At 40.7% G+C, this 23,286-nt stretch overlaps 2 protein-coding genes across 2 annotated transcripts in view; one reads left to right on the forward strand and one right to left on the reverse strand.

The window, feature by feature from the left end:
* The first annotated feature begins 9,817 nt into the window (after positions 1-9,817).
* LOC128738904 (probable E3 ubiquitin-protein ligase MGRN1) lies at positions 9,818-12,650 on the forward strand. The gene is made up of 5 exons (XM_053834378.1): positions 9,818-10,164; positions 10,243-10,361; positions 10,431-11,249; positions 11,308-11,451; positions 11,519-12,650. Exons 1-5 carry the CDS (start codon positions 10,077-10,079, stop codon positions 12,377-12,379), a joined length of 2,031 nt encoding a protein of 676 aa, XP_053690353.1. The 5' UTR covers positions 9,818-10,076; the 3' UTR covers positions 12,380-12,650.
* A 5,183-nt stretch (positions 12,651-17,833) lies between these two features.
* LOC128733725 (uncharacterized) overlaps positions 17,834-23,286 on the reverse strand; it is a 34,580-nt gene continuing 29,127 nt past the window's right edge. Inside the window, exons 11-14 of the mRNA XM_053827496.1 lie at positions 21,426-21,701; positions 21,246-21,357; positions 20,762-20,890; positions 17,834-20,467 (exon numbers count right to left, since the gene is read on the reverse strand). Of these exons, the coding sequence (XP_053683471.1) occupies positions 20,265-20,467; positions 20,762-20,890; positions 21,246-21,357; positions 21,426-21,701 (720 nt within the window). The 3' untranslated portion in view covers positions 17,834-20,264. The remainder of the gene's footprint in view (positions 20,468-20,761; positions 20,891-21,245; positions 21,358-21,425; positions 21,702-23,286) is intronic.

Below are 23,286 nucleotides of genomic sequence, written 5' to 3' on the forward strand. Positions count from 1 at the left end.
TTTTGGCACACCTCTTAGCCAATGAAATAAAATATCAATCTGCCAGTAGGTGCTACTCATACTCACACAGCTCATCATCAGACGTAACGAGTTTCCGATGAGAGTTGCTGCACGTCTAGCCCAAAATAGTACGTTATTGGATTTCTATCGTAAAATTAAGTCTGCCTCCCTGGAACAAGACCCCTGATTAGAACTGCGTTACACTCATACGATGGTGTCAGGCGTCGGCTTGCTTTGCAGGAAAGGACCCAATCCAATTTCTTACTTTAACAACTTTAACCTTTGGCTATTTTAAGGCTGTTCCGAAGGTTTCATAAAACGTACACAGCATCAACGCTGTAGCAATATTAGCCACAATATGTATGGACTCTGTCTGAGACTGGCGATAGCCATAGTATAAATGTGTGTAAATTCTCTCGTCTGCTCTTCTTCGGTAGGCTAGTAAAACTTTTTACAACTGTTTGCAGGAGGCTCATCTACCGATTAATGATATTTTAATCGATAAATATACTTCACCTTCACTCCTGCCGTCGGTCGGAATCCGCAGGCACGTTCCAGATTTTCAGCACCGCAAAGCAATTACGAGCGGTTTTGTTGGTGACGGTCAAATCGCAGTCGTTTCTTTGCCTTCTATTTTCGAAAGGTGTTTTGAACTAAACCTCACACCTCACGACCGAACAGCTCAATTATTGGTAGGTGGCCTATGCCGCTCCCCGGTATTTGGATCTCCCCGCGGAGAGACTGTTAGCTGCACGTATATGTTGTACAATTTCTGCTGATGGGTAATACCTTTTCCTTCACACTCTCACGCACAGAATTTCGATTTCTTCGTCAGCCATATCCTTATTGGGGTAAAAGCAATATAACTTCTGAACACGCGATCTGAATCATTTCGATCTCTGGCAATTGCTTTTTTGCGCAATTTCCACGAAATTAATACTGTCTGAAACCACGCTTCTCTGTATTCAACACTTTTATTCGGGCAAACCACGCTAAAACAATTATTTTATTTTTTTTCTACTAGGTATTGATACTTGTTGCTTATGCGTACTAAGATATGTGCAAAGAATTCACAAGCATTGGATTTCTAACACGGTTTCTTCCTCGCAATTTTTTAGAGCTTCACATTTTACCTCCGCTAGCTTCTGGTAACATTTTAATCTTCCATGAAATAAAAGTACGTTTTTCTAGGAAAAAATCGTATCACACTGGAACGTAGGGTTTCTTTGTTCGCCTTTGTGCATTGAAAATTCCCTAAATTGCACGAACCTGGTTTACTATGTAGAAAAAAGAACTGCCCTCGATTCACTGGATACTTTTTTTTCGATGCAAGCAAATAACCGATTCACAGAATAAAAACGCGCACGAACCAAACTGGATACATCAAAGAAAAAAATGTAATTATCTTGCACAAAGTTTTTGATAACTTCAACAGAACAGTTAACACATGGCGTTTGCTACGCAAAGAAAAACGCCTTCAAACGACTCGGAGGATATCCAGGCACTGAACAAGATCAGATCTTGGCACGAAGTTTTTACTATGCTGCCGCTCCGTCCGGAACCCGAATATACCATTGGCTTTAGCTTTCTCTCTCTCTCTGGCCCACACACAGCAAAGGCACAGGACTCGTGGACAACAATAAGACAAACGTGCGGGAGAGCGTTGGAGCAACAATTGGGCTGCTATATCGGTAACCAGTTGAATATTTAATGCCAGCCAACGCTGTCTGCCTGCCGTGCCGTGAGTAGCGCAGGACGCGGTTTCCCCGGTTTGAAATATTTCCACCGTTCTTCGGTTTCTACCACCCACTTTCACCCACCAAAAAACGAGAATGAGAATCGTTCGACCGACACAAACGCACACATCTACAGCTGAAAGGACGCAAATCGCGTTGACAGTCCGTCCAACCAACACCAAGAAATTCCGTGCGGGAGCAGAACAAGTTCAATGTTGTTGTCCTCCCACGATATGTGTTGGATCGTGCGTTGGAAAGTGCGTTTGTGTGTGAAAATATCTGGGAGAGAGCTTGGTACATGCTGCTTTCGTATGGAAAGCTGAGCGCGGGAACCTCTCGCGGGGTGGTTATCAATTGGGCGGGTGCGGGTGTGGGAGTGGGACCACAACAAATGCTTCTTCGATTCGAAGAAAGCGTGGCGGCCGCTTTGGGCTTCGATTGTGACGGGGAGCTCTGCTACTTTATGATTGATACGGTGCTGATGTTCTAGAGCACATTTGTGTGTATCTGCGAACGTGTCTCTCGCTGTCTGGAGGATTCAAGCGATAAAGGAAAGTTTTAATTGCTTTTCGGTGTAGGCCCCGGGATACTATAGTGACAAAACACGTGGTTCGACGCGGATGAGTGAGTGTTGTGTAGGTTATCAAAGCTATTTGGTTTCAGTTGAGCTGCCGTCACGACTGCCATTTCTGACGAAAGGGTGAACTAGATCTGTGCAATTATTTACACCACAGTTTGTTGTTCGTGGATCCTCATTGAGGACAAGTTAGAACTTGAGTACCGTCGTAGGCATTTCGATGGTACGGGGATAAAGGTAAATTAAAAAGTAATTGTATCTCATCTATTAGAGTGCTGCGTTTTTGAAACACATCTTCTAGTTAAAAAAAACTTCATTTACGATTTATCGTGTCCCAACAAACATTCTATTTGAACAGTTGATTATTCAACCGTTATATAGCCAATGTTCAGGAACCACGCGCTGAATAAGCAATTATACAGTAAAAATGTTGGCTGAGTATAGGAAAATTGTCGGTGATATGGTTAGAGACCTATTATACCTATTATTACAGTGGTAACCCGATTTTGTCACTCCCCGATTTTGTCACTCCCCGATTTTGTCACCCCCGATTTTGTCACGTTTTTGACCCGATTTTGTCACCCCCGATTTTGTCACGTTTTTTACCCGATCTTGTCACGCTTTTGATTTATCAAAAGCTTAGTTTGAAAATCATTTTGAAACATGTCAAATGTGTTAAGACACTGTGAAAAGAGCTGTGTTGATTATCGTGGAGATTTCACAAAAGTTGTTTCTTATCTCCACAACTATAATAGCTAGAAGGTCACTTTCTTTGGCAAAGTTCTTTATAATAATCTTCTCAAAAATTTTGTAGAACATTGTTTTGCTCTATCTCTTACTGCTTGAAAAATAAATTTTCTATCTTACTTTTAGGAGGATTAATCAAAGAATGGTTCATACCATAAGAAAGAGCTTTTCACGTTATGAAATTTCTATGAACATAGTTAACCAGTATACGTTTGCATTAACGTGCGCGCTTCGATATAAAAATTCATAGCTTCTAGAGTTTTCATTTCTCCATTTCCAAATTTTGCATGCTTCTTCGAGAAAGATCAACAAATATTTTAAAATAAAAAAAATCGAGAAAAAAAAGTTCCAACTTTGAAAAAATTGCAATTATTTATAAAAATGCACTATTTAACTATTGAAAAACAATCGAGAGGAGGTATGGTACACCAATTTTGAAAGCTTGTGGAATAGTGAACACATCTGGTAGAAAGTCATTTTTTGATATTGCAAACTATGTTTACAATCAGCATTTAAAACATAATAATTTTTTCGAATTACAATACTTTAAAAAATCATATCTTGCGAATTCCAACAGTAACATCGAAATACAAAAATACGTGTCGATTTTTTTCGAACAAAGAACGTAAAAAAAATATTCCGAAGAGAAAAAAAATTTTGACTGTAAATTTCCCGTGGAATGACCCTTATATCTTTTCCAAATATCTACCAACAAAACAAAAACAAGTTTGTTTCAATAGCTTATTTTGTTTCCGAGAAAAAGATACATAAAGTTAGAAAATCGCGTTTTTTTACAGAAGCGGCGTTTTGTAACTCGACTGTGTCGATCGCTAAAACCATTAGAACCACAATACCTCTACATTTAATGTATTGTAGTTTTACACGAAAGTGTATGAAATGGAGAGAGTTACCTGGAAGGAGCATCAAACATAGCTCTGGCTCTCTAAAGCTCCCACCTAGCGCCTCCACGCAGATCTAAATCAAATGATGACGGTCGATGGCCTTACCCGGAAATGCTTCATATACTTACTGAAGCAGCTAAGCTAGGAGGTGCTAACTAGAGCGCCTGTTTTCTAGGTGAGGGGCGGCTCACATAGCGTCTGTCTCGAAACGGGCGGCTGAATATGAAATGCTGTATCCCGCAAGCTATACCTAAGATGGCAGACCCAGCGGGATGTAGGTACCGCGACCCCGGTGAGGTAGTATACCGAAAACTCAATTACCACGAACAACGAAGAAAGAAATTCAGGACGGAACAATCGGTATAGGACATGGCAAGGGAAAAGGAAACGATTAAGGGATAACGATTGGAAGCTTGGTACCTGGAATATCCGAACTCTCCATGGTCATCTGTAGCACCTACTTTCCACGTTTGAATATTCGGAAACACACCTGGAGGAATCCAAATGGAGACTCTAGCTCTCAGATCGATCATGTCTGGATTGACGGTCGACACTTTTCGGGTGTTATCGATGTACGGTTTTTTTGGCCGACCAAATACCGACTCTGACAACTATCTAGTAGTGAGTAATATTCGCGCAAGGCTGTCGAACACGGCGAAAGCTCACACTGAGAGGATGCTGCGTTTCAACGTCCAGCAGCTAACGGCAGACGGCGTAGCAGTGAAGTACGCCAGGAAGCTTGACCAACGAATAGCAGAACAGCAGGTAGAAGGAGAAGATATAAATGGACTGTGGAGGAACATCCACGGTGCCATCGAAACAGCTGTGAGAGAGGTGGTAGGTACGACGCGTGGAAGACAGCGTAACAGCTGGTTTGATGCCGAATGCCAGAGAGTGACAGATTACAAGAACCAGGCCAGGAGTCGCAAGCTCACTGCGGCAACGCGTCAAAACACAGAGAGAGATACAGAGCGACTAGAGCTGTGGAAAAAAGAATCCATCGTCTAAAGAAACGTGACTACGAGGAGCACGTGCTCGCCGGCGCAGAGGAGCGATACGCCAGCAACGACACACGCAGTTTCTATAAAACGGTGAGATGCAGGAATTTTGCCATGCCTGTGATGTGCAATGATAGTGCTGGCAACCTGCTTACCGACAAAACGGAGATAGCAGCCAGGTGGAAGGAGCACTTCCAGACACTGTTGAATGGAGAGGTAAATGCGGAGATCAGCAGGGACAGGATAAGAATTGTAAGCGATGGTCAAGCTGTAGAGCCACCAACACAGGAGGAGGTTAAAAAGGCAATCAGTGAGCTGAAAAACGATAAAGCTGCTGGGAAGGACGGTATCCCGGCTGAATTTCTAAAAGCGAGGAGCGAGCGGCTGTACGAAGCAATCCACCGGATCATTGTCGGGATCTGGGAGGAAGAACAAATGCCGGAGTGGTTGGATGACCTCATTTGCGCAATTTTCAAAAAGGGACATCGACTGGAGTGTAAAAACTATCGAGGAACTACATTGCTCAATTGGGTCCTAAAATTTTTGATAAAAAGATGATTTTTTTAGAAGGAACGATAAAGCTTCCCATTATGACTACCAGAGTATAGTTTTTTCTTTTTTAAAAAGATGCAGAGCACTAAAAAATTGAAAAACAAAAATATTGTAATTTATTCTCCCTTGACATTAGAGATCTTCCTTGACATAACGAAAATAACACGTTTCTGGCAACAATGATAACTTTTTCTCACTGGCAACTCTAGTTTGACATTAGAGCAGCTGATCGTTTTGACAGTTACAGCTTCGCAGTTGTCTCTTGTGCTTGTCTGCGTTTTGCTGGTCGTGAGGAAGTGGAACATCAAATTTGTACTAGTTATCGGATAAAAGTTTTCATTCGGGCAATGTATTCCAATCCATCGATTCACGGTGCTAGACTTTGTCCAAATCTAGTTTGCGCTAAGAATGACTAAACGATGTCAAACTGATGGCCAACAGTATAATCTCGGTACAATCGACCCCGCAGAACAGTATGAAAAAAACGCCAACCGAAACTGGCACCGTATTATCAATCAGATTGGTATGTTCTGCTACTCCGATGTGAATCAGCAGTAGGGCGAACGGCAGACCAAAAATTTCTGTGCGTTTCTAACCAAACACGGTCGCATCTCGATGGCGGGTGTTGCATCCGAAAACTGAAGGCATCCACGCTGTGACCAAGTGCAGTCACTACGCTTATTGCTGATTTTGACAAAGGCCTTAATTAAACTGAGATGACCAGAACCGGAAAATGAGCTGTAAACTCAGAAAATGTTTTAGGTCGCGATTGCCAAGCCATTTCCTGACTTTGCAACTTTTGACTTTTTGACACACTATCACATGAGCGTGAAGTTAAACAAAAAGTTTTCCGTGACATTTCAAGACATACTATGGTTTCTTTTTATAATTCGTGTTGTCTAGACACCGCTTGACACAACCATGCACAACTATAGTTTGTCTATATAAGGTTGCCCAAATGTTTATTTTTTGTTCAAAATTTCACAAAATTAAAAAAAAAGGTTTTTAATGGCAATAGCCTAAAAATATAAAATTGAATATCAAAATATGTGTTCCTAACCCTAACCTCATCGATTCAAGCTAAAAACGACATAGGGCTTTAGGACCCAATTCTGCCTACAAGGTTTGTGGACTTTAAAGCGGCGTACGATTCAGTTAAACGAAATGAGCTATGGCAGATAATGCTAGAACATGGTTTTCCGACGAAACTAGTTACGCTGATTCGTGTGACGCTGGACGGATCCAAATTATGCGTTAGAATAGCGGGTGAGACCTCAGCTGCTTTCGTGACGTTGGATGGACTGAAGCAAGGGGATGCACTCTCTAACCTACTATTCAACATTGCCTTGGAAGGTGCATTACGAAGGGCAAACGTGAAAAGGAATGGAACTATCATCACGAAACCTCACATGCTTCTTGGTTTTGCGGATGACGTCGATATCATCGGAATCAACCGTAGAGCAGTGGAAGAGGGCTTCAGGCCTCTTAAAAGGGAAGCGGCGAGATTGGGACTTACCATTAACACCGCCAAAACGAAGTACATGGTTGCTGGTAGTGAACGTGGGAGTGGTGGCCCAAGTGGTGTTGGTGCCGAGGTGGAGTAGATGGGGAACGATATGAAGTAGTGGAGGAATTTATATACCTTGGTACACTCGTGACATGTGACAACGATATAAGCCACGAAGTGAAACGACGAGTTGCAGCCGCGAATCGGACTTTCTACGGATTACGTAGCCAGATGAGGTCCCGTAATTTGCAAATTCGCACAAAACTGGCGCTCTACAGAACTCTAATCCTTCCGGTGACCCTTTACGGACACGAATCATGGACGCTAAAGGGAGCTGATCGGCAAGTGCTTAGGGTTTTTGAGAGTAAAATTCTGCGATGTGTAGGTACTTGGTGGCAAAATGGACAATGGAGTGTGGCGCAGACGCATGAATCACGAGGTATACCAAGTATACAAATATGCTGATATAGTGAAGGTAGTGCAATGTGGTAGGCTGCGGTGGGCTGAACATGTGGCCAAAATGCCCGACGAAAGAGTAGCCAAAACCAAGGTGAGTTAAAATAGGTGATCTAGTTTTCACAGTTTGTAGAACAGAAGTGCGCGGGACGATTGGTTAGCAACCATCGACGTCGTTTAAACATTCAACAGTTTCCGCTTTGAAAAATCGGTGGTCGTCAAGAGTAACCCAGCTGGGGAGGGGGGGGGGGGGAACAAATTTGAACATCAGAAAACCTTTCTTAACTAACCTTGGCCAAATTTTCAGCAGAGAACCAGGAAGAAGCCGTAAACTCCGAGGCAGACCCCGCACCCGGTGGGTGTCAGCTGGTGTTCGTGACCTCCCCCCCCCCGCTCTGAGTTCGTGGCTGGTCTAAAGAAAAAGTTCGGAAAAACAAAATTCTATCTAAAATCAAATAAAAAGAAAACTATTCCAATTAAATATTCTGCTATCTATATTCATTCGTGAAAACAGACACTGATGAAACCTGCAAGTCGTATGTAGGTGAAATACGTTTCTGTCGCGAATTTAATATAGATGGTAGAATTGAATTGGAATAGTTTTCTTTTTATTTAATTTCAGGTTAACTATTCTGCTAAGACACTCCAAAAACTCAAAAATTCGAAATCGAAGTCGAAATTCTACTTATTACAAAATATTTCCAAATATTTTTTTCTTGACTGATAGATTACGAATAGTTCTGGTAGGGAATGCGCACCACAATATGAAGTTTAGAAAAAAAAACAACGCTGTCGGATAAAATTGCAATATTTCCCTTAAAGTTTTCTGAGAAAATAGGTGACCTCAAAATTTAAAAAAAGTCATGTTTGTTCATAGGTCCATCTAATGAACCTGTTCACAAAATTTCATAGAATTCTGAAACTTGTCGGCCCATTTTGTACGACAATTTTGAAAAATGCCCTGCTATCGAAAATCGACTGCAAACTTTTGTGAATTACCGCCACCGCCACATTGACACTGGACTTGGAAAGCTTACCTTTCGCATTGAAGTGCTGCTAAAATACACGACTACGAAGCTAAACGATTGCTTTTGCACTCGTTGAAATGGCCGTAGGTGAGTGTGAATGAAGAATTGACAAAAACCTTTTTTATTTCATGCACTCTTTAATAAATTCCTATCCTTGCATCATTCATAGACCAAACTTTTGGAGATGGCAGCCTATCTTCGTAGTCGCGAATGGTGGTGTGCGAGCTGTGCGAACTGTGCGAGCTTGTGGCAGAGATGCTAGATCTGTTGTAATATCGCTGATTTACGGATATGCTTGATATTAGTTCTTTTTGCTGGAATTACGCGGATTTTCTGAATTCTCCCAAACAACAAGAGAGCATAAAGTACATCCTGTTGAAAAATTCAAGTACACGTAGTTTAAAAATATGTTGACAGTTCAGCCAGCGAAACACAAAATTTTATTCCGGTCTTCGGTGACAAAGGAATGTAATTTTTTGTTTGACGGCCTTTGTTGCCCGCATAGGGTGTTTGCAGAGTGCATATGTATTGGAGATCTGTTGGGCAGGCAAAAGTGACAGCTCCATATAAAACACACGGGTTGGGAAGAGCAAAATTTTTTAAATGATTTATTTTCTTCATTTAAAACAGAAATTACAAATTGCTTCATACATATGGCAAGGTAATATATCACTTTTCTAAATAAAAAATATATTTTCAACAAATAAGCTAAGACGCGGTAGTAATGATCAAAAATGTAACTATGACCTATGTTAGCGGGACAAAACTAAACAAATATCAATAACCAGCAGTTGCTTTCGGCTATGAATTATTATGCTAACCCAATTTATGCTAAAACAAATTTTATATTCCGTTACTTTCAACTTGGCCCATGCCGTATACTGCTTCAAAAAACAGTATATTTGGGACACCGATTTAACGCGAATGCACCGAAACTCTAGTTACCAAAAGTCAGCATATATTTCAGGGAACATTTGTCGGTTACTTGGACTGTTAGTTGCTTTAAAATGATGAATAACTTTAGAAAAAATGATAATTTTATCCAGCACGTTTTTGCTGCATCGAATAGGAAAATATGCAATGTGTGCCCAACACATGTCTTGCATGTGTGTGTAGCAAAAGCCCTATTAGGGGAAAGCTAAGTAGCTCTAGAAGGGATTATGAGGTTTATTTGTTTTATTTTTTTATAATATCTAATCACAATATTTGTAAATGATGTTCTTCATGTTTTTTCTTTTTATCAGGAAATTGGAAATTTGGCATCACTGGCTGACAGCAAGCAGTATTTGTCAAAGCTCAAAGCGAAGTAGGGAAGATAGGTCGATGGGTGAACGGTGTTGTGTGATATTTTCTTTCTCTTAAATGTGTCAAATGGGAAACTTTTTCCTGTTCATAATGTCGGAGTGAAAATTTTCCGTACGGCCCTAGAGTGCAGTAGAAAAAGGTAGATACATAAGTCTCGGGATTGCTGGAACCGTAGACGAATATTTACGTTCCGAATTGGAAGAAAAGTTCATTGGAAATCGCTCGTTTGAGGGTGCAAAGATTTTAGTGCAGTGCCAACGAAGTAAATATGGGTGCACTAGCAAGCAGACAGAATGCAGCCGTGGAAGAGGCTGAGTTGAGTGCGAACCATCAGTACAAGTATCCTCCTCGATCAGGTACGACAATGCAATATGACATATGTTTATTCAATCCCACAAGATTATCTCGTTTCGTCCATATGTTTACACTTGCAGGTAACTATTTTGGTACTCACTTCATAATGGGTGGCGAACGGTTTGACACTCCTCAACCAGAAGCTTATCTGTTCGGAGAGAATGCAGATTTGAACTTCCTTGGTTGCAAACCGACCCCTGTAAGTTTTGCAAAAAAGTATCACATTTGGAAGGGTCAAGTGAGTCTTGGTTTTTGTGATTCATTTTAGTTTCCTTACCCACCACCGCAAGCTACAGAGCCAACTAAAACGTTAAAAAGTCTAATCAACATCCGCAAGGAATCGGTACGGTTTGTAAAGGCATCCGATTGTGCTGCAAAAATTCACGGCGATGGAACCAAAACTAGTGCATATAACATTGAGTTCATATTTGATGCAGATGCACGATGCGCCATTACGATTTATTATTTCTGCATCGAAGATATTGGAAGTGCTGGCGTGAATTATATTCCGCGTGATTCTTCACTGTCGTCGGAAACATTCCACTTCAAGCGGGGAGTGAACCAGCTTTTTACAGCCCCGTCGCACGTATTCAATCCTGCTTTATTTTCCGAGGATGATCTTTCGTACAATTCAGAGAAGGACACATTCCCGGTTGTCATCCACTGCGCTGTGGAGGAAGGCAACGAAGATTGCCGCCAGAGCCACACAACTATCTGCGTTGTAGATCACCATTCGGATGGAACTTACGCTTTGCGAGCCCTAAAACAGAAGATTTTTGTCGATGGCCTTTGTTACTTACTGCAGGAAATTTACGGGATCGAGAATAAGCTTGTTAACAAATCCATTGGCGATGAAGATACTGACGACAATGGAAGCGAATGTGTGATCTGCATGTGTGACACTAGGGACACGCTGATTCTTCCTTGTAGGCATTTGTGTTTGTGTAATTCATGCGCTGATTCACTTAGATATCAGGCAAACAACTGTCCGATTTGCCGTGCTCCCTTCCGTGCATTACTGCAAATCCGTGCCGTTCAGAAAAGCACTGCGGGATCGAACGTAGTTGCAGCTCAAAGCCCTCAGGATGTAAGTAGTAACAATAGATTTTGATAGGAAAAGCCATTGTTCATTGTGACTATTGTAGAGTACGGATAACATTCCATCTGGATATATCCCAGTGTCTTTAATTGAAGCCCTCAATGGGCCAATCAGTACTAAACCGCAAACCAACACCGAAAATGCAAACAGCGCGACAGATGGCAATACTGACAACACCCAAGTAAATCAGGTAAAGGTGTTTTTTTTCTATTATACTGAAACACATTGTATTGCTATGTTTTATTCTGTTACATTAGACAATGGGAAAAACGGATCCCGATAAAGGTACAGCAAAGGAGACAGAAACTACAGGATCGCGCGAAAAGTTGAATCAAAATGCTGTGGAATTCCGGATGTCACTTTTGTTGTCTAAAGAGGACGGATCAGTTTCCTGTGTTACGAAGGAACTGCTAACCAAGCATTCACCACTAATGCAGCGTGCTCCGGCTGGCAAGGATAAAAATCCACGCGAGAAAGGAAGTCTGCGTAACCAAGCTAGCCAGTTAACCGTCAAAGACAATCCCGCGCTGGACCGTGAGACTGTTCTGCTTGTTAATGAAAAAACTCAACTGCCCAATTTGACCGAGATGGACGACGATAGCGAGGCGGAAAAGTTGTCCCCATTGTTGCAAAAAGTGGAGAGCGATTGTGTCGAGCAGAACTGTGATACGTACGAGAAAATGCCCAAAATCTTACGAATGGAGGAAGTGGAAAATCTTAATTCTCGAAACCAAAAGTCGATTGTAACTCTAGCTTCCGCTGAGGACTCGGACTATTACACTCCCGAGGATCCACACACCACAATTCTTAGTCCTTTGAAAGATGAAGAGAAAGTTGACGGATCGAAGAAACTTTCTACGCCGCTCACTGCACTGAAGGAAGCATCGCAAGGCTCTCTTCCAGATAGTCCAATCAGTGGCAACTCACATACTTCAACACGTAGTTCCGGAGATAGTTATTCCTCCAGCTCCAGCACCAGACAACTGCTTTCATCCGTAACAGCCAATGATACACCTACTCACGTTACAGTAAAAGTTGATGCGTCCGCTGAAGGGTTAGTAAAACATGATATCAAAATTGGTAATAATACCAAAATCGACTGCATTGAGAGCGATTAGGTACTCCCTGGTGTGTAAATTGATTGAATAACAAAAAATACAATGCATTTTCACTGCAAGTGAATAACAAGTTTTGCTACTGCATGAATAGCCCATACAACAACACTGTTGAATCCATTTCAAACATCTGAATAGTACATTTGACTTCGCATCGATTGGTAATTACTTACTACCGAGAGGATATCCAAAACAAGAACAGATTTATGTTTGAATTTTAACATTAGGTTTTTATTATTCGATTATCACTGAAACATTTATCAAATAAATTCGTTTTAATTAAAACATAACAACATACTGAGATTAGTCACCCGAAAACCGTAGACAGAGCGTTGGTAAAAGTCCTGCTCAAAATGCGGCCAAATTTCTGAAAGACAAAATACTGTTTTCTTATTCACTTCAACGGACTAACAAATTATCAAACCGTACAATGGTTTGACGACGAATTTTACGCCCGAACGGTGCACCTTGCAGGCCACTGGAAAGCAGCAATAGGAACAGCAGGCAGAAAACTAGTCTCGTCAAGTTCATTTTCACTACTTCCGGCTTTAGCACAGATCAGAGGTCTACGCAGAACTAGACCGTTTTTGTTCTTCACAGGGGCATTATGAACTGAAGTGATTGCGAGATGGAATGGAAGGGCTAGAATGGAAATGAAAGAAAAAAAAACTACGTTCTCAATCAACAAACAACAATGGCTCGGAAGCTCCCACGCAATATAGGAAATCTTTACAAGAAAACAGAAGTTATGACAGCAACTTCCCATCATGCAAACGGTTGGAAGAAATGTGTGGTGCTATATTATGCCGGTATACGGTGGTCTTGAAACATTGGGCTTCCGCTAAGTTTGTTTCTTTTCAGTTTTGGCTGCCAAATGCCAATGCCAAATAAAAATTTTCCTTCAAGTTCTGGCTAATGATAAGCTACGTGCTTTCCTAGCGATCCAGGGAAATAATTTCAATTTGGTGGAAAATTCCGAAGAATTTGGGGAAAATTGTGTTCTACATCATGTAAATTTTTCGATATTTTTTAGTGTTGATCAATTCCTAACCTTCCAGTGATAAAAATTTAACAATGATATTTTTTTTTCTAACGTACATCAGAAAATGTATGCTTGTGTTCCGGGAAAAATGAATTTATTGCTACCAGCAAGTTGGAACCATCGGTTTTTGTCTTACGGAAAGATGAGCGTGAAATCAAAATGTAGAAAATGTAGCAAGTGAAAAGGGGTCAGGTTTTGAATGTCAGTAACATTAGTTTTTAACGGATAAAAAAAAATCTTGCATCAATCGATGTTAAAATTCTGAGATGATTTGCATGAAAAAAGATCATATGTATTTTGATTGATAAATAGTGACAATTATTTATAAGTATGAAACTGCAAGTTTTCTTTACATTTTCCTTACGATCGCCAAATTTCAAGGCAGGTCTGCATTCAGGATTTAGCATACGCCGCAGAATGTCTACATTATCATCTTCTCGTTTCGTCATTAACTGTTCCTGTTCGATCTAAACCGGACCCTTCGATGGTAATCCGGCTTAGATATTGCTAATTGCAAGAAAATTTTTTCAATCAATAAGTGCGAAATCGCTTTCAAATTGCTATTTTAGCTTAAATCGTTGTGGTCTCTTCGGCGCACTTATTTCTTGGAATGTAACGAAAAAGTGCGGCGAACATACCGAAACGATTTAAAGTAAAATAAAGCACTTTTATGAGCACTTTGGATGGTACAATTTTTCTTGCAATCAGCAATATTGTTGCTACTAGAACTGGGAAGACATGTTACGTAATTTAAGAACAAATGAAAAAAGTGTGTATTAACGCAAAGTTGAGGTAAAAAAGCCAGAACGTGCAGACCGATAAGTTCGCTCCAAAAAAGGTCGGCAGCACAAGCTGTCACCTGCTGTGCACACGGACACGAGGCGACCCGAAACGTGAAAATTAAGCCAGCAGGCTTCCGCGTGTACGCGTGTATTTCGCCGGAAACACGGTAGTGAAAGCGAGTGCCGTGTTTTCCCATTCATTTTCGTGTTCCACGGCTCAGTCCGAATCAGTTCCGTCGTGACATTCAGTGAAATTAAAACTCAACGTTCAGAGACCGGCATGGTCAGCTTTCGCAAAAGAATTCGAACGCGAGTGCAGCAAATTAAAGCCAAATACCAATCGGTGCGATTCGTGCAATACGGCACTAGGCATTTATAGTGTAAATTAGGCATTTGTAGTGTAAAATTGGTAAGCGGAAATATCGACACGTAAACGAAGCGGCGTGCAGTGAATGTGTTTCGTGCTCAACAAACGGCAGTGGGCGGGTGGACGATTAGTAAAATCTTCAGCGCCGAACGTGAGCCGGGCATCAGCGTTCTGCTGAATGTTTTCTCAATAGAAAAGTGCCAACTGCGGAACCAGGACATTGGCGCAGTAAACCCATCGATTCGCTGCCACCAGTGGGTCGAGTTGTGTGTGCTTCACAATCCGGCCAATGAAGCTCGATACGTCTCGGAAAGCTAGCGGGACGAGGAACCGACATTCCGGAACGACCAATTCAGCGTACAGAGTCATCTGAGACAAAGGTGAGTGAACCTGTGACTCTATAAATCGGTAAACTGTAACAAACATCTGTACATGTACATATCATTTGACTACATCATGCGTCTGAAGCTGAACCCTGAAGGATGGAGGTCGTTCATTCCATGCCCAACCTCTAGGACTACGTTTTACTGGAAAGTAGCGCTAATAACTCAGTCATTTCTCAACGTGTTTCTCAACCAATTCAAAAGATATTTATATTAGTCGATCAAAAATCTTTCTACGAATTGATTGATTGATCCTCTTCATTCTCGCTGTATTCGGATTCAACGAATTTCTCGAAAAGTTTTACGGCCTCAATTTGTATTTCGTTTTTTATTCATTGTCCAATTGTACCAGACTACAATTGGAATTCCACTTCAATTTATATCCTGTCGGAGTTAAGTTCTGTTAGTAAAGGCAGGTCTTCCAATTTTTTTTTACTGATTTAATCTTGAGCGAAGTGCCAGTCCTCCATTTCAAAAGTAGTGTTACATATAGAGACCCAGTCTCAGACTGTTACTGATCGAGCTGTCCATCCGACTGCCCTACTCCAAGAACAAGGTCTTCCTCTCTACCACTCGCATTATGAGCCTGTATTTTGAAGGGTTGTAATGAAGGCTCATTAGCTACTTAGGTGGCTTGCCGTCCTAGAATAAAGCTTGTTGAACAGGCGTTTCTCCATGAAACCCGGTTGAGAGCAACCGCTTTCCAATTCCTCGGACACCGAGATCCGCCAGATCTCGCTCCACCTGGTCTAACCATCTTGCTCGCTGCGCTCCTGGTCGTCTTGTTCCTACCGGGTTTGAGATGAACACCATCTTTGCAGGGTAGTTGTTCGGCATTCTTGCAACATGCCCTGCCTATCGTATCCGTCCAGCTTTAGCCACCTTTTGAGATACTGGGTTCGCCATAGAGCTGTGCGAGTTCATGGTTCATCCTCCGCCTCTACTCCGTTCTCCTGTACGCCGCCGAAGATCGTTCTTCACACTCGTCGTTCGAAAACTTCGAGCACTCGCAGTTGCTCCTCGAGCATTGTCCATGTTTCATGCCCATAGAAAACAACCGGTCAAATAAGCGTCTTGTACATGGTGCACTTTGTACTGGAACTTAGTCTGTTCGACCGCAATTGCTTGTGAAGCCCATAGTAAGCACGACTTCCACTGATAATACGCCTCCGAATCTCACGGCTGGTATCATTGTCTGCCGTTACCAGTAAGCCAAGGTAGACAAATTCGTCGACTACCTCAAACTCATCGCCGTCGATCAATATACTACTGCCCAAGCGGTGTCGTTCGGTCTCGGTTCCGCTGGCAAGCATGTACTTTGTTTTAGACGTATTTACCTCTAACCCAATCTTTTCTGCTTCGCGCTTTAGTCTGGTGTACTGTTCAGCCACCGCCATAGATGTTCTGCCGATAATATCCATGTCATCGGCAAAGCAGACGAATTGACTAGATTTGTTGAATATCGTGCCCCGCGTGTTGATATCCGCTCGGTTCATAACACCTTGTAGCGCTATGTTGAACGGCAGGCATGAAAGACCATCACCTTGACGAAGCCCTTTGTGTGATTCGAATGAACTTGACAATCCACCCGAAATCCGAACACAACACTGTGCACCATCCATCGTAGATTTAATCAGTCTGATGAGCTTCCTGGGAAAACTGTTCTCGTCCATGATTTTCCATAGCTCTTTCCGGTTGATGGTATCATATGCGGCTTTGAAGTCAACGAACAAATGATGCGTGGGAGCTCTGTATTCACGGCCCTTTTGAACGGGGGCTGGGTAGACATAGAATCCTAGAATCCTCGTGATATTACTAACCCGAAAATGGTTACTAACATGCTGACTAAAATTTTTCCTTTCTCTTTTTGTTCTATCTATTTCGGGGGAGGCGAGGGGTGGGCGGTGATAGCGACGACGACGATGAGTTGTCGAAGAGGCCGGACTTTAGAACGAACAAGACCGATGCAGGCAACGAAGCGGATCAACAAAGACAAGCTTATGCCGGTCAATCCAGCCAAAAAGCCCATTTCTCAATAAAAGCTTATCTAGTAAGGTTAGCTTACTTAAAGTTGCACAGTAAAGGGTGTCCCACACCAAATTGCATCACGAAACCATCCAAGCCATCCAAAGTGGTCTGCATGAATTGATAACAAGTCACTGGTCACTAAGGGCACCTTCTACGGTGGTCTATGTTTAGATCAGAGTTATGCCAAATTTGAACCAGCGAAATTGAAAATAGAATTGGCGAAATGGTTCAATTCAGATCAATCCGCAGCGGTGATGTAAATATTTCTTGCTGCGAATCAACAAAAGGGTGCATGACGTAAATAAACCAAAGGATGGCTCGATTTCGCCTTTTCGTTTGTTTATGCCAGATATAAGAAATGCAACTCCAAGCGATAAAATCAAAGCAATTTTAGTTTAAATGAATTGATTAATGTATTTCACAATCAGTCTGCTGAAAAATTGGCGATGGCTTTATAAACTTCACCGTATTCATTGTTTTTTCCTGTCAAATGTCACTCCCCCGTACCTGCAAGATTTAAAACAACCTTCGCGCTGTTCCAAATCGAGTCAGAAATAGACCAAAAGTTATACGAGTTGTAAAAAATTTCTGCTTTTTCTGCTTGGTCTAAAAATTTGGAACAAAGTAAGGATTTGGATCACCGTAGAAGATGCCCTAAGGGATTAGTGTATACTAGAGTGCTTGTACGTTGAGTGGCGACACTGTCGAAATTGCAATGACAATTATCTATCAGAGACATTCCAATCGAGCAGTCAATCTGGCAAATGCGTGTGTAGAAAAGAGGCACTCTAGACTAGACCATACATTCTGAGGAATTTTCTCACCGATTACGAACACAATGCCAAACACCGTTGGGAACGATGCCAGAGGTGCAATAGTTTATTTCTTCATATTTATTTCACTGTTTATTATCTGATAGATTGTACGCATTGAAACATTTGCGCTCAGAAACGCGCGCGCTGTTGGTTTTTTTTTGCTGTGGTAGGTTAAGTAGGTATGTAGGTATTTATGCATGATGCAGGCTTTTCTTCGCTATGGTATGCTGTCTGTTTCAAAATGTTCTGCTATAAATGCGGTTCCGTTCTGTGCTTGGGCTTGCGTTTCTTTTGTTGTTTCTTTTCACTTCCCATATCTCGTGATTAAGCCTTTAATTAGAACATTGCAAGCTGATCATTAATTTGCTTATTTGGTTGAATTTAAATTATACTAGGACGAGGTTTCCGATTTCCTCTGCTGCTTGTTTGTTTTATTATGCAACAATTTATTTGGATAATGCTTACTTTCCTTTAACAATATTTTAAGGTTAATACTATATTTAAAGGTTTCATTAACATTATTCAACGACAATTTCCGCATAACGAATCTCGGAATGATTTTATTTTTTAGTTTTTATACTCTCTTTCTGTTCGTGTCTAGTGCATCGACTGGTTATAAAATTAAAAAACGAATAAAAAAAGATTCAAATTATAGCACCTAAAACAATAGCTAAAAATAACTCTTTCTCGTACAACTGATTTTTGTTACAGTACACTCATAGTATGTAGTATGGCAAATCGTTTTATCTTTTTTTTTCTTCAAATTTTGGAGAAGAAAAATTACGCGGTCACGCACGATGGACGTTCTTGTACTACTTTTCCTCTCGGTTGTCGGTAGGTTTTCCCGCGCGTATGGCTTACTGAATCGAAGTAACGAAAGAAAAAGCTTTTTTTCGAACGTTGCATAGTGCTATCCCGGAGGGGGGAGCTAAACCAAGGCAAAGTTCTAATCGATCGATGTTGGGAAGGGATTTTGGAGATTTTATGATATGCATGGATTTCGATCATTGTCTTCACAACGTAACAGCGCTTGAAGCCAGTCCCGTGGTAGCTGGTGATGATAATGATACAGATATAAAAGCGATTGCTCTGCTCGACAGATTCAAGGTTTGACTTTCCTACCAAGTATAATAGTTCGCTATCAAAAGTTCATAGAAAATAAAAACGCGGAACCCTGTAAATGCAAACTCGTGGTACACACTATCAGCGGATTCACCAAAATCGTAGAAATAGCAAATTGCGCTCGCGGATGCGACAAAGTTAGGCCCTGTTTTAGTTTTTTTTTCTTTTTTATCTTTATCTAACATTAAGATAATATTTTTCTCTATAACCTACAGTCGTGAGCGGTGATGTTTGGGAACAGTATTTTTTGTTTGTTTTCTCTTTTCTTCTTTGCATTAAGCTAGATCACACGCTGATTGGTAAAGGGATGACAAACTCAATACTGCCTGGGTAGTCGAACATTTTTGATAAATGCGATTAGGTTACTAATTTGTTTATACTGTTTGTAATTGTTCGTTCTATTCGAATTGAGCAAATTGTACATTTTAGCGTTTTAATTGCTTCAAATTGACAAATAATTAAACATGATTTTTTTGTTTGTTTGTTATTTTATTGACGTGCGTTACCAATTACAAGGTGTTGGTGGATAACCTCAAATGAATACTGCCGAGACAATTTCGTTTGAGGATATTTTTTTCTTCTTTAAAGCTAATCGCACGTTTATTTATGCATAATGATAAACCCACTAAATATAGTCATTGATTATATCATTTACTGGTTATTGTAACATACCGTTACTCTACTGTATTTTTTGTGACAGATTAGCTATGCTTAGTACGTAATTTCATTCAAATATGTTTCGTATTGGTTCAATTCTTTTTTGATGAGTTCAATATAATTGACGCTTTCTTATTGATTGTTTGTCGTAGCACGTCAAACTACTGCGCTAATCGCTCGCTTTATAGCGATTAATCAATTACTCCCTTTTTTGTTAGTTTCTTTAACATATAAGTTTCAATTTTGCACTGGTTCTTGGTAAACTTAAAATAAATACAGCTTGTACTTTTCGCAGTACTGCTTCGTATCCTGTTTAGCGAACAAAGTAAAAATAAAAATAAAAACAACAATCGAGCGTGACGAGAATCCTAACGTACGGCAACTAAATATCTGTTCTACAGTATTTCTCTTGGTTTCGACTGATATGCGTGAGTATGGGTTTGTATTACCGGTAATCAAATGCTTCCCTGGAGATTTTTTTAACCCTTTAGTTCTGGCAGCTCCCGTATCGTGGGTAATTCGAATATTAGCAGTGTTACCAACCGATGATGGACGGATAAATCAATTCAATTGTTCCACTCCTCACTGCGAGCTATGTTTCAAAAGCATGCTATAACAAGAACTAGAACTCTGCTTTTAAAATGAGATTACTTGTACATCGCGGGAAAGCGGTGAAATCCTTCTGGTTTCGTTCAGGTGAAATAGTTCTCACGTTGTTGATACAGGGGCAGCGGCTCTGGTGGCGATTCGGTGTCATCGTCGTCCTCTACCTCACTGCGATAGTTTGCATCCTCATCTTCCTGCTCGGTCGAGCCGCTAGTTTTGCGGCCTCTCAGCAAGCCTCGTGTTTTCTTCAGCTTGCTTATGCTGGATGGCAGCACTGCCATGGAGTTTTCTGTACAAACAGAACAGGACAAAAACGTGGAGGGTCCCAAAAATGGAAAGCTTCTGTTACTCAGATGTTTTTGATTTTTTTCATAGAGTATATCTTTTAAAAAATGCAAAAGTTTCGAACAGAAAATTGTAAAACAACATGCAAATAAAGTGTAATGTTCGATTCAAATAAACTGTATGTATGAGACTCGAGCGGTGGAGAATTCGTTGGGAGCGTGTCTCTGTGTAGAACACTCAAATTTTGAATGCCCGGTCGAAGATGATTAAAATTTGTTGTTTTTCTGACAATACAAACCTGTGTTCTGGTCCATGGGATTATCGTCTTTTTTCGTTTGGGCAGATGTTTGTTGTTGGTACATAGTTTCAGTGTTGAATTGGGCAAGCGTTGAAAATATTTGATTTGTTTGATTGTTATGAGTGATACACATTTAGATGGCAGTATAGTATGGTACAGAACAGTAAATCAACACGTTTTGGCATTCCTCATACACACACACAAACTAGAGAAGCAGCCCGAACTCAAAATAGACACATTCGAGAAATGATAACAAACGAATAAATTAACAGTGCGGCTGGTATCAAGGGCACTACTTTTGTATATTAGTGGCATGGTACGGGTTACCTAATGGATGAAAAACGAAATGAAAAAAAGAATTGAAATAATAACAATACAAAATCATTTCATCAAAATCAACAAAACGACAGAATGTAATTGTATGCGACATAATACATAACGCTAAGCTAGCAGGGTTGAAACCTTCACGGATCGATGCACTTACCGGCCACTATTTTGCTCATCTGCATAACTTGCTGGGCCAGAATTTGATTCAGCTGCAGCAGGTGTTCTCGTTGTCGTTTCTCTGCGTTGGCCGGTTGGTTCGGCGAAGTGTCCTAAAATAGAAAACAAACAAATGTTAACAAAACATTCAATTTCAATCATATGTTGGATGGATAATAACATTTCCCGCAATCGGTGTCTCGGAGAGCATCTTCTTGATTGCTTCCACCTTCTCCTGGCGGCGACGTTTTTCCTCCGGCGACAGCTCCGGTGCCTGTTCGGGAACGTACCGTTCGGGTATTAGAATTTTACTTGGTGCCGCCAGCAGCTTGTCGATGGTGTGCTCGGAAATTTTCTCCCTCGGACCCATAGCCGAACGTACGACGTCCGGTGCATTGGATCGTGGCCGCAGGGTCACTTCCAGGTCCACGTCGTCCCGTGCACGCCAGTTGATATTCTGTAAATGTGGCAAGTGTTGATATTTTACTCTACTATGCATTATATATTTTCTTTTTCGATCTCATTCACATTTACATGAGCTCTATAAAAACGTTTTTTTATATGTTAAAAGTGTCGTGTTGTATAGTTTTTCCTCGAACTTTCTTTATCTTATACGAGTCCCAAGGATTTCGGTGCTATCCAGTTCATCAAGTTATAAGGCCCAGTATCGAAAAAGATGGGAGTGTTCTTATTTTTTTGTGGGAAAAGTGCATTCTGGAAAAATCTTTATGAGATACAATAATGTTTCGATTTTGTCTATCCCCGATTTTGTCTACCCGCGATTTTATTAGCTTTTTATCCCGATTTTGTCAGCCTATAAATTTTGCTTAACGTTTGTGCTTTTAGACGTGATTTATGATACTTTTCAGCCTGATTGAAACTGTTCTGATTCTCTGGGGAGAGATTTTGAATAAAATGATGCCTTCTTGCGAGTTAGTCGGGGTCAAAATTAGGGTATTTTTATAGTAAAAGTTCTGTAGTTCCTAAACAAGCAAATATAGAGATATACTATATTCAGCAATGTTGTGCATTTTTACTATTTGTACAACTTTGTAAAACAGGAAAAAGTCATACTACACCTACAAAAACAGTTAAAATAGAAAAACTGATTTTAACGATTTTTGATTTATGAGAAATAGGATTTTGCTGAAGAGATAGAAGGTTACTGTCTTCAGCAAAATTTCTTGTAATAATATGCTGTCAAATTTTGCAGAACGCATCAATGTGTTATATTGAAACTGAAGAAAAATAAATTTTTTATTGCACTTTTAGGGGGATTAATCAAAATTTGAATTCCGCAGGACGATAGAACTTTTAATTTTAAGAAAGTTTTCCAAAGGTTCCATAAACCTAAAACCAAGCTTTCCCGCTCAAAGCTAATACGTACCAGAAAAGGTTCTGAACCAGTGTGCTGTGCCCGGTTCATTGAGCTTTCGGTTGATAAATTGAGGGTTAAAATTTAATTTCTAGTAGAAGTCTTCGATATTGCAACGTCTTAAGTCTTGAATTTAAAAAAAAATTAAATTTTTTTCCCGATTTTGTCAGCCCAAAATTCAGCACGGGGCTGACAATATCGGAACATTACTGTAGTTCTTTGAGTTCTTATATTGCATAGTATAGCTTTAAGATATTGTGCATAAAGGAGTCATAGCCGGAAACTGAAACGAATAGTTTTTATGGTCGTATTGGATTTTATTTAACTGAATAAAAACTTCAGTTTGCAATATTTATGTAGTCTGATTAGAGTAAACTGTTGCTTAGAAAATTCTTGATCGTTTGCTATCATTAACTTATTTTTTAAAATTTTGCGACTTGCTCCGGTCTGAGTTAACACCGACCATATGATATCGCGATAAGCAATCGACTTGAGCAGGCGAGTCGAGCAGTCGAATCAAGCAATCGAGTTAAGCAGTTGGGTCGAGCAGTCGAGACGAACAGTCAAGTCGAGCAGTTAAATCAAGCTGTTCAGTCTGCTGGGGGAAGCAGTTGAGTCGAGCAGTCGAATCGAGTTGTGGAGTCGAGCAGTCGAATCGAGTGGAGGA

This window comes from Sabethes cyaneus, chromosome 1, assembly GCF_943734655.1.
Source record: "Sabethes cyaneus chromosome 1, idSabCyanKW18_F2, whole genome shotgun sequence".
NCBI lineage: Eukaryota > Metazoa > Arthropoda > Insecta > Diptera > Culicidae > Sabethes > Sabethes cyaneus.